Source organism: Solanum dulcamara, chromosome 11 (assembly GCF_947179165.1).
Source record: "Solanum dulcamara chromosome 11, daSolDulc1.2, whole genome shotgun sequence".
Lineage (NCBI taxonomy): Eukaryota > Viridiplantae > Streptophyta > Magnoliopsida > Solanales > Solanaceae > Solanum > Solanum dulcamara.
The window spans coordinates 53431208-53442902 of record NC_077247.1 but is presented as its reverse complement, the minus strand read 5'-3'; the positions used below and the strand labels follow the sequence as shown (position 1 = coordinate 53442902).

General features: G+C 38.0%; 1 protein-coding gene across 1 annotated transcript; it reads right to left on the bottom strand.

Moving 5' to 3' along the window:
• Window positions 1-643: 643 nt before the first annotated feature.
• On the bottom strand, window positions 644-11386 carry LOC129875143 (zinc finger CCCH domain-containing protein 44-like). Its single transcript, XM_055950577.1, has 11 exons — window positions 10718-11386; window positions 10458-10537; window positions 7897-8084; window positions 6676-7684; window positions 6459-6586; window positions 4936-4995; window positions 4808-4858; window positions 3995-4065; window positions 3668-3822; window positions 3475-3540; window positions 644-3392 (listed from the first exon to the last, which is right to left on the bottom strand). The coding sequence occupies exons 1-11, from the start codon at window positions 11086-11088 to the stop codon at window positions 925-927; spliced, it is 4647 nt and encodes a 1548-aa protein (XP_055806552.1). The 5' UTR covers window positions 11089-11386; the 3' UTR covers window positions 644-924.
• Window positions 11387-11695: the final 309 nt, after the last annotated feature.

Here is an 11695-nt window from a genome sequence, read left to right as displayed (position 1 = left end):
ATGGTAATAGAACTCCCGCAAATTTTAGATGTCTACTTAAAAAATATGTATAAATTTAAGGGGAACTTTATGTATTTTCTGTTAGACGTATAACTGCAGAACCCTCTTTGTGCCAAGCAAATACGATAACTCGATCCACCTATTCAGACATGAACATATATAGTCGGGCACACTGGGTTATTTTGGACAGAACCAACTTCACTCCACTAAAAAGTTTGGGTCATTTTGTTTTGTATATAAAGAAAAAATTGTAGTTAAACAAAATATAAAAACAAACAAATTCATGAAAAAAACATTTGAGTTAAGCAAGTTGTATTATGATTTTGATCCACTCATTTTGGCCAAGCTAGTATTCAACTAATTATATTTTAATTAATTTATTAATTCAATTCATATTGACCCGTCCATTTTAATAGCTCCACTTGTTATCCATTGACCTATGTTAAGCCATCTGAAGCAGTTCTATTGCGAATTCCGTCTCATAGGCTAAATTTGCTACCTTTAGAAGCAAGGACAGAAGCTAAGATGATCGAATGTTAAAGGCAACAACTTTATAGCAATAATGAAGATGGTCCATGCTAAGGAAAAATCGCATTTACTGGCTCCTTTACTAAGAAAGAAACAAGATTTGAGAGTTTACTCATTCAAGTTTATAATGACAAATTAATCCGTAACGCTTAGCCATTCAAAAAGCAGAACATCGCTATAAGTTCACTACTGCAGCTTGTACATGTGGCAAAGTCCTCCGAGTCGATACTTAAACACACTGGGTCCGGAAGAAAAAATTGCAATCAGCCATATTTTAACTGAAACTTTTCAGTCAAGTTATAGGGGGTAACACTTTAGCTACATGTCAATTTCTTACTAGAAAAAGAATTTCTGATTATACAAAATGAAAGCAATTGCCTTCAATTTACACCTTTTTCATGGGTGTAGATAGTCACATGCCGCCCCCTTCTTGCAACGCCCACTCTCATAAAATTTACAAATTCGCTGACCTTTGGGAGGAGGCCTAGAGTATCCTCCACCACCATATGGCTGCTGTCTGTTCCAAGAAGGCCTACCCCTACCAAATCCCGACTCTCCTCCTTGAAGAGCCCAGTCTCTTGGACCACCAGACCTTTCCCCTGCATATCTCCGCTGGCTATCCCACACTGGATTCCCAGTGAAAGGCACGCCTCGATTCATATGAGAATTTCCCCATGCAGCTCCCATGCTGCTTCCAAAACCAACATTTGCATATCCCTGAACTGGTCCACCCCAACTAGGGTTTCCTGGTGCTGCTCCACGGCCATTGGCCATACCTTCAAATACAGCACTCCTACCCATTGCAGAAAATGCAGTAGTTTGACTCGTGGTACAGGGTGCAGGTATACCAGACCCAACAACCCCCTGAGAAAACAAAACATCAGCCGACTTGTTTTCTCCCTCACTACTCACAGATGAATTTCCACCACACCTCCTTAATGGATCAAAAGCATCAGCTCGAGATGCACCAACTGTTTCATCCGCCACAGTAGATTGACAAGGTAGTTGTAGATCTCCTGAGGAGCTCAAGGAATCACTTCTTACAGGATCATGTGTACGACTCAGCTCCTCAATCGGGCTAAAGCAATCAGTTTTGCAACCAGGTATCATCTCCTCACTGCACCTCATAGCAGAAGTAGGAGAACCCATACCATTTTGATTTTGAGATTCCATGGCGTCAACTTCAGCCAAAAGGTCTGACACTGATTCCTCAGCCAAAGTGCTGAACTCTATACGCTCACCAAAAAAGTTTGACACTGGATGAGATGGGGAAGTATGATTAAGTTGGTCGGCATTTGAAGCAGGTGTCGCAACATGATCACCCACTGCTTCAGCTGGTTTCAGTGAGGAAACGGAGACAAGACCAGAATCCCATTCTTCAGTAGATGGTTTTGCAGTAAATTGGTCGGTATTTGAAGGTGGTGTGGCAACATGATCACCCACAGTGTCAGACGGTTTCAGTGAGGAAACAGAGACAAGACTACAATCCCATTCTTCAGTAGATGGTTTTGCAGCTGGTGAATTTCTACCCCATTCATCAGCTATTTCATGAAGTTGGGGCCCACCAACCACTGGACTAGAAGCAATGCTCCACCTTTGGCCTGATTCCTGAACAGGAAGACTTGACGGACCAGAATCTTTATTTTCACCAGCATGCCCACCCTGAGCTTCACTGTCGGGAAGACTTGACAAACCAGATTCTTTATTTTCACCTGCATGACCACCTTGAGCTTCACTGTCGGGAAGACTTGACGGACCAGATTCTTTATTTTCAGCTGCATGCCCGCTTTGAGCTTCACTGTTTGAAATAGGAGTAGGACTTGGCAAATCATGAATATCTGAACCACAAACAGGAATAACTGAACTCAACAAAAGCAGCTTCTCAGCAGCCTGAGCTTCAAGGTCACCATAACTCGTCTCTGGAGTAGGACTAGGTAGGTCTGGGAGATTCATTTCTCCTTTCTGTTCAAATGAATCACTTGATTTGGTAGCAGAAGCAAAACTAGATCCAGAATCCAGGTTAATTGAGCATTTATTGCTGGTAAAAGATTTCTGGTTCTGACCAGAAGATGGACCTAAATTCCGACTGTTAGATTGTGCATGGCACAATGTGCTTTTATGTGAATTCTGAGTTCCATAATCTGCAACAGAACGATAATTATCATTTTCATGTCCTTTTGCCTGACGTGGAAGAGCTAAAATCACCTCCCGCTGACTAGATGAAGGGGAACTCCACAGTTGGGGTTTGTCAGAACAAGAATTATTTCCCTTCAATGACTCCAAGCATTGCGGAAAAGAAGGGGACAATCCATTCATCCTCATAAACTCAGTGTTACCGTTTGAACAGTAATTTGCATTATGGAGGTTCCCAGGTGCCTCTCTCTTTCCACATTCTCCCCCTGAGCCAGTAGCACTCTCAGACCACCTAACACTAGTTCTAATATCCGAGCCAGTTGGTTCCTGTGACTGGCTTGATGTCTTATCAGGCACTTGAGATTCTTTATGGTAAAGCCCCTTTAGTGCATTAGTTAAAAGTACTGAGTCTTCATGCTCATGATTTGTCCATATCCTCATATCAGGAGGAAAAAGCCCTGATGTATTCCATTTCCTCAACTGCATCACGGAAAATGGTCCTTGTATTCGTTTGGCAGGGTCTCGGTAATGCCACAATTTGTCAGTTTCACTACTGTTAATGGATGATGAATTCACCGTAGAGAGACTAGCAATTGAAGTTTCAGATCCAGACCTATCCACAGCCGGTTCAACAGTATGTTGATTTCCTTGCTTGTCCAAGATATTAGTTCCACAAGCTTCTTTTTTCCCACTCATCCTACATCGAGCAATGATAGATCCCTCTTCTTTAACTGGACAAACACAAGAAAAACCTTAAGTTAGCTGACACTAAACAACCTTTTGAAGAACTTCATAGTAGAGTCTTCATCTTACCTCGACTCCCTGAAGATATAAGTTTGCTTCTACTTAATCTAGTGCATCTTGGTGCCAGATGTTCAACTGCATTATGTTCCATCAGCAATAAACTATCATTTTATTTCTTCCTCATCCCCCCCCCCCCTCCCAAAAAAAATGGAAAAGGATTTAACAACACCCATAGAGTAACTGAAAACAAAATGATATAAACCTTTTCTCTTGTCATTGTGTTCTCCATCATCTCCTTCAGATTCATTATCTGGGTTCATCTTTGGATCAGAATGCACTTCTGGAATCTCCAGTAGCCTCCGATGGCGCTCCTCAGGTGTCTTCAGAAGCTCTAACTTCTCTATACATTCTCTGAGCGTGGAACTGTCAAGGAAGCCCTCATGCTCAAAGTCAATGTTCTTTAATTAATGAATACAGAAAATGACAATTCATAAATACCAAATGGTGCCTCAGCTTTTTCAATTGAGGCATCAAATCTGATTTTGGCATGTAAAGAAATATTAATGTATATTGCCTCAACAAAGGATATTCTTTCTTGTGCCCCTTTTCACTTGCTCTATCACGAAGATTATTGAGGCGCAATATCTCCGCTTCCAGGGACTGCATTTTAAAATAAATAAAAACAAGCACATCAAAACACCATACTTAAAATCTTTGATGCAAAAATGTAACAGTTCCATGAATGTAGCTATAACAATTTGTGATGTTCTGAGAAAGAACAGTATTGCTTATGGAAAGCGCACTATAATGCATGATCAGTTACCATCTCATCGCAATTAATCTCTCCTGTTTCCCTTTTTCTTTTTTTCTTTTTTTTGCGGGGGGGGGGGGGGGGTAAGAGTGTACTTTATGCCCCCCAGTTAAGAGTGTATCAAGTCATGAGTAACATGCCTTTCTGCAAAACTTCTTATTTTCATGAGGAGAAAATAACAACTGGTACCCTCAACTTCAGACTACCATGTATGAAGAAATAACGAGCTATCCATACCACAAGGAGTAACTCATAATGGTCTTTCATAGAAGCGGTAACCCAATTTATGTATACCAGCAGATAATGTGGTCACCAATTCCAAGAAAGATTATCCAAAATATTATGTTAGTTCTCCATCTTTTCATTTATTCCCGCAGAAGAAGTCCCACAGGCACCTCCCATAATTTGTAATAATGTCCATTATGTGATATTAATGAACTGGAAGAAAATAGGACACACAAATACAGAATAACTGCTGGAAGAAAAAGTTAGGTGACGCAAGTTTTAAGGAACCAATAGTAAATTGCTTCGAATGATATATACAGGCAAGGTTACTATTAAAAGAATTGAACAACAAAGCAATTGACATACATCATTGAGTTTTACTGCCCGGAGTTCCATAGCTTTCTTCTGTATCGCACCCTACAATTAAATATCACTAAGTTAGAAATTTTAGTTTACTATAGCAAAATTTACAATACTCAGCTTTGAACACTTACTACAGTAAGCTTTTTCACAAGCCCGCACTTTACACTCTGACGTAATCTTCTGCATTCATCCTGAAATGACAAATTTAAACAATCACTTAATGCCCACAAAATCATGCTGAAACGGCTAGAAACCAAAACCCTTGAAAAGAACATCTTTGGTGTAGAAGGGCTGCGGAAACTAGAAGTGGGAACTTTTTAATGGTAGAAGAGCAATTTGGTAAAAAAATTAGCACATATAATTGAAGATATAATGAAACAATGTGAAATAAGCTTTTCCAATAATGCACCTGAATTTCATAGTCAGCAGCTAACAGGTAAATTTAGCTTGCCACTCACCGCGAAGTTACAGATGACAAAAAGAAACAGACAAAATAAACAAGACAAATAAAAACAGACTTCCTTCGTATAGGCCACTTCAGCAAAAAATTCAAGGTTAAATAAGTAATATCTACACCTTCAAAAGCCAAAACAAACAAGGTGCTGATTCACTCATGGGTAATGTTTGGCCGTGCCACTCTCGTCATAGATGCATGCAATAATTTATTACATATCAAAAGATTCTCATGACCCCACACTGATTGACTAGATTCAATATAGAGCAAGAAAGTGCCAGACCTTTCCCAGGTTGTAGAACAGCACAAGATAGGAGAAGACAGCATATAATGGTGCATCTGATACCAAAAACCACCAAAATGGTACCATATTATGGCCTCTGCCAGTGCCAGACAGACTGCTTCCAATGGGAAGAAGAGATAACATGTGGCTGATTTTGATTCTCCATCAATACAACCATCTCGAACTTAGCCATCACCCCCTCGATGCAACTATATTTATTCTTTTACACACAATACGTATGTCAGTACCAGACAGACAGCTTGCAATGGGTAAGAAGGTAAGTGATAACAACAGGCTGATTCATCTTCGCACCAAACTACCAATACAACCACCACCAACCCAGCCCCCAGCCCCTCGATGCAACTAATAAACCCACTAAATTTTTACAATCCAAGTTTACAACTTTTTGGGTCACTTTTAACTACTTTATAATAGAAAGCTTCACTTGAAAAACCTTACCAGAAGTCAGATAAAAATTGCTCAACCCTACTCACAATTTCCTAAAAATGACATCCCTAACTTGCCAGTATTACGAGTTCATCTAGAATCTGAGTGTATCATATTCATGTTAAATGGACTAAAATTATAGTGACATGTAAAGCTTGCTCGTGTCTCTATGATAAATGATTCTTCAGCCTCAGCTTAGGTGGTATATATTTCCTATATATAATTCCAATATAGCAGATGTTTGCACTGCATTACTTAAAAGTAACAAAACATAATATGGCTAATGTGAAAATGAGCAGCCTAAGAAAAAAATCAGAAAGACTGAGCTACAACACAGAATAATAAAGATGAATATCACCTTATCTGCCGCAATATCTACTTGTGAGCAAGATTTCTTTAACAAGTGTGAGAGTAAGAGGAAGCAATTTTCAAAATGGATGGAGAAGGAAAAAGTGTTTTGTCTTAATTACCTCGCAGAAATCTTGATTTGAAATAGTATCAATAGCTATGGTTTCTTTCTTGTCTAAGTTCAATACTTCAAGTAGTACATCAACTGTCTTATCTCTGATCTTATATGGTTCAGATGTCTTGCATGTACCTGCATTAAAAAGTACTATAAGCCACACAAACAAGAACAACATTATATTGCATCACTGTGTCAACAAAAGCTTTATGATCAATTTGTACCTACAACATGGACAAGCCTGTAAATTTCCTGTTTCTGATCATTACCAGGTATTCTTATGCGGACAACTGAGCCAGTAACTCTGGCATGGAACTTCTCCACATCTTCAGCGAGATTTTCCATCAAATCACGCCGTAAATATAAGAAATTTATATTGTGAGCATCAATTGCAGCATATTCATCAAGATTAATCTGGGACATTTTTACTTCACCATTTTTACGACTTTTACGTTTTTTAGATGAAGAGATGTCATTGCTATCATCAGGTTCTACATGGCTAGTCACTGTTCCAACAATTCCAGCTGGTATAAAAGCACTCTTCTCTGAATCCTCCTTTATCAGAAAGTGAAACTCGAGAAGCTTCAGCATTTCTATGTGGCCAACACATGGCTTACTAAAAAGGCTTCTGAGCCTTAAATCACAAATTATTTGACTCTTCCGTCGAGGATCTCGAAGATTATTTTTCTTAATATAGTCGAGCAAAAGTGTCTGGACATCAAACTGAGATATAGCAGAAGTATCACCATCCTTCATATATGCAACAAAATCCAATAGCTCTTTCGACGCCCACGCCATGCATCCATTCACTGATGTCTGCACAGCAGTGCTTCCCTGTTTTGTCCTCAAACAATGTTCATTCTGGAGCTCTAGCTCTACAGCAGGCTTTGTTAGTTCTGGCTGAGGAGAAGAACTGAAAATGCTCAGGTTATTAGACTCTGTATTTGTTCGGCTTTCAGTGGTTGGAGGATCCTGTTTAGATAGCTCTAACAGCTCTAAGGGTTTCTTCAGCTCTAAATGGTCAAATGACTTGCCTGCAATACCTTTGCCATCATTTGCAACATAATGACCTGGCAGTAGCGGCCGCTTACCATGTACTGCATTTGATTCTTTCCACGGATTTTTAGCTTGAAGAAGTTCATCAAGTGTTAATGATAGATTTTCCTTCAGGATTACCCAATACACCTTGAAGAGATACTCCCAGCTAGTTTTGTCATCAAAATCTACCTGAACCTGTTAGATTTTAGGTGAATTAAAACTTAGCCCAAGATTACTTCATGGAGATAAAAGAAAAGAGAAGTACAAAATGATAAAATTAAAAATGACAATCTTTAATCTGAAAAGCCATGATAATATCACTGCTTGGAGATCAAATTGTTTATTCGCAGTTAGCGTGATAAAGAAACATATTGAGATCTTACAGTAGATTACAATATTACACATACCATTTCCTTATCTGCTTGGTCTTTGTTCTCAATCAGCATGATAGTTTTCATGCACGTCGAGCAAAAGCCTTTGTTTCCTCTAACACACAAGTAATCAGCATTTTTTGTGCATGCCTTGCACAGTGAATAGGTACAAGTATAACACAGGTAGTGGGAAGCTTTTTGACACACACTACAAATATGCCAACCTAACAAGGGGAAAAAAGAAAGAAATATCAGTGTGCTGTAACATTCTGAGGCCAATGATGTTGATGACATGCTTCATATAGAAAATAGAACCAGATCTTTGTAGTTCAAGAGAAGAGTACTGAGTGAAAATAAAAGGCAAAACTATTAATTTTTTTGAAACTGGTAACGTGTATTCATCAGCATTAAGAATATGCTGGCCACCTCCAAAAGTGCGATTACATAGATAGCTAATTACAACAAGCCTAGCAAGTCCACTATCTGTATTTCATCTACTATACATTGCTCTTTACACCAAAAACGTAAAGTAGAGATACATTTAAAAGCAAAACTATTATGCACTAGCAGTCTCTGGTACCAATCATGGAAGCGGATTCTACTCTTTTTAATAAATCAAGTAAACATAATATTATTAATAAACATGGCCAAAGGCCTGACCGAATACAAGGAATATACCAAAGGTAAAGAATCTACACCAAGAAAAGATTCTCTACAAACTCCACCCAATCTTCTGGAAGCGGATTCTACTTTAACATTGATGATTACTTTGAGTAGTTCTAGTTGATTTTTTCAGTTTTTTTGTTGTTGTTCCAACCTTCTGTGGACATAGATTCCCTGGATATCACAAACCTCCTCAAATGTCCTCGAATATATCAACAATGATATACTAAACTGAGATACATTTTTAAGCTAATACTTACATTCCTCGAAGCATCATTCAAGCAGTACATGAATCAATACCAAAAGTTGGTTTTAGCAACAAGGTTTTCTAAGCAACATAAATGAGGTTCTTTCAAGAAGCTCCCAGCTTAGCCACATCTCCATACTAACTTTTGTGATGTTGTATTCTATTCCTATTGCTTGAGCTTCCCGTTTAATAGAACAATCACAGTCTTTCTTCTCTGTAGGATAACGACTACTCCAAAGGAAACAGATTTTCCAGATGCTCTTCATGATATATGTGCTATGTAGGGAAAAGGGAAAAATAGAGAGAGGGAGAGATAGAAGTTATTAACAATCATATGAACTTGTTCACTAGTAATCTATGGGAATTCCCACATATGGTGAAAAGATTGTATGCAGATGCCCTAAAAAGTTTGTGGAAGTAGCAATCATTTCGAACATGTTAGAAATATGCAACCCCTTCAAACTTGGAAAAAAGACTATGAAGAAGGCAGTAACATACGTAAGTGATGACAAAAAAGGAAAAAGATAAAAATATGTACCCTATACAAACTCAGAGAAAGACTAATGAATACGACAACGACATACACGAGTCAAGACAATAAAAGGCAAAAAAATACATTATATATGCTATACAAACTTGTAAAAAGACTAATGAAGGCAACAAAAAGATACAAAAGACAAGACAATAAAAGGCAAAAGATACATATCAAAACTGGGAAAGACTGAAGATGACAAAAAGATGCACAAGTCAAGACAACAAAAGGCAAAAGACACAATATGGTACTCCATAAAAGTTAGAAATTGATTATGAAAACAAAAAAAAAATACATGAGACAACACAATAAAAGACAAAAGATCCACAAAGTATTGGGAGCCAGTGATGGGATTTTCATTTTCCAAATCTTCAAAATCACTATATTATGCCATCACACTTTGAATTTTAAAAGATTTAATAACGACTAGTAAGTATCCATGTCTAGGATTTCATATTATCTCAAGAAAGGACAGTGAAAAAGAAAAGCATCCAGAGATGTTTTCGTTCTTCAAGCCAATACCTAGACTTGTTATTAAGGCAAGATATTAATGCGCAAGAGAAAAAGCAACATAACAATGACTTGCATGTTTTTTCCATGGTTTTCACTTGAGAACACTCACCTCACTGATTCTTCCCCTCGATCCTTTTATCTTGGAAATTGAAATGTTTATGCAAAGCATTCTATAAAGCAGTGTAATACAGATGCCCATCAAAATTCTGATTATGCAGGCACAATACTCTGTTTCAAGTTTACAGCTGAAACCTCCCCCACATTCAAGACTCGCTCTAGAAGTAGCAGTTAAGGCTGTCATTGCATTTATAGTAGATGCTTCTACAATGTAACAACATGAATTATGTCATGCAAGACTTTAAGCCTTAATGTGCCATGCTCAATAATCTGCTATCCTTTTTTTCTAAGATAAAATTAATGTAATTTTATAAATAGAGAACCCATGAAAAAACTACTATCCTTATTTCTCTCTACTTAAATAGAATGTCAATTAGTTCTCTCTTAGCCCTTGCCAAAATAATCTCGGCATTTGAATTATCCCATCATGAGAATAAAATAATACAAAAAACAAACTCTAGCAGCAAAGAACTATATGAACTGAACAGATTCCTCATGTGTATAAAGAAGTAACAGAAAACATACCGCAGTTCCATTTAGCCTTGGAGCGAAAAAATGCCTCATCCCGCTTAATACAAGCTGGATGATATGCCTTTGGACACCCCCTATCCATTAAAGAAACAACTTGTAACACAATTACGCTTATCAAACAATGATTACAATTATTTCTGAAGCACTTGTACATTTTTAGCTCAAAGTGAAGTAAATGTCACATGGGGAAAAAGCATTAACACTTTAAAAAGGAAAGTAGAGTATAAAAACGGATAAAAACGAGCTTCACTCACTTGCGATCGCAAAGAACAAGTGAACCACCATCAAAGCATATGAAGCAAACGTCTTCATCCTCTACTCGCGGTTTCTTTGGCTGCGGAGGTTTCACCATCAGGTTACGAGGTGGCCTCCCTCGCTTCCGGTTATCGATTCCGTCGATCACGTTTGCAGCTGAACTCCTTACATCTACAGCTGCCGTAGCCGGCTCACCTCCGGCGACCGAAGACGGAACTCCGACCAGCTGAGAACCATCCATATAATGTACGGAACTACACTGTTCCGACTTAGATATTGCTGTACCTTCATCGAGCCTTTGACTATGTGCTTGTACACATGGTGCGTACATCCCTGAGCTGTAATTACCACCACCACCACCACCATCCATGGATAATTTGAGCTCGGAAAAAATCGTATCAAAACCCTAGACTACTGAATCGAAAAAATGAAGAGAGATGATCATTGACTAGAACGACGTCGTTTGAAGAAAGGAAGAAAATTCTGAGACGAAAATGATAAATTAAAGAGAAAGATTAGGAAGAGAGAAAGAAGGGAAGGATTGGTTGGAAGCCAAGTGTGCCTGTAAAATTGAAAAAAAGTTTTGTGTATTAACCTTTCGGCCAAACAAAAAAAAGACTTGTCAATTACACACATGGGAAAGCGTCAAACGCGGCTCATGTGGGATGGTTTTTATACTACTACTACTATAGCCTTGTTGTTTTGAGTCTTTTTTATATGACTGGATTCTCAGTTTCTCTCCACTGTCTAAATAACACGTGAGTTTGTTTCCAACTTGGTTATTTAAACATTTAGTAGTGGGAGTAACAACTCACATTATTAGAGTAAATTCCATATGCTCATTCAAATATTTTTTTTAAAAAAAAAAATTAAAAGTTTTTTTAATTTTTCTTTCTTAAATAGTTAAGATTTCACTCAAGTCACTTTTAAATTTCTTTCCTATCAAGTCATTCGAATATTGAAAAGAAATCATTGAA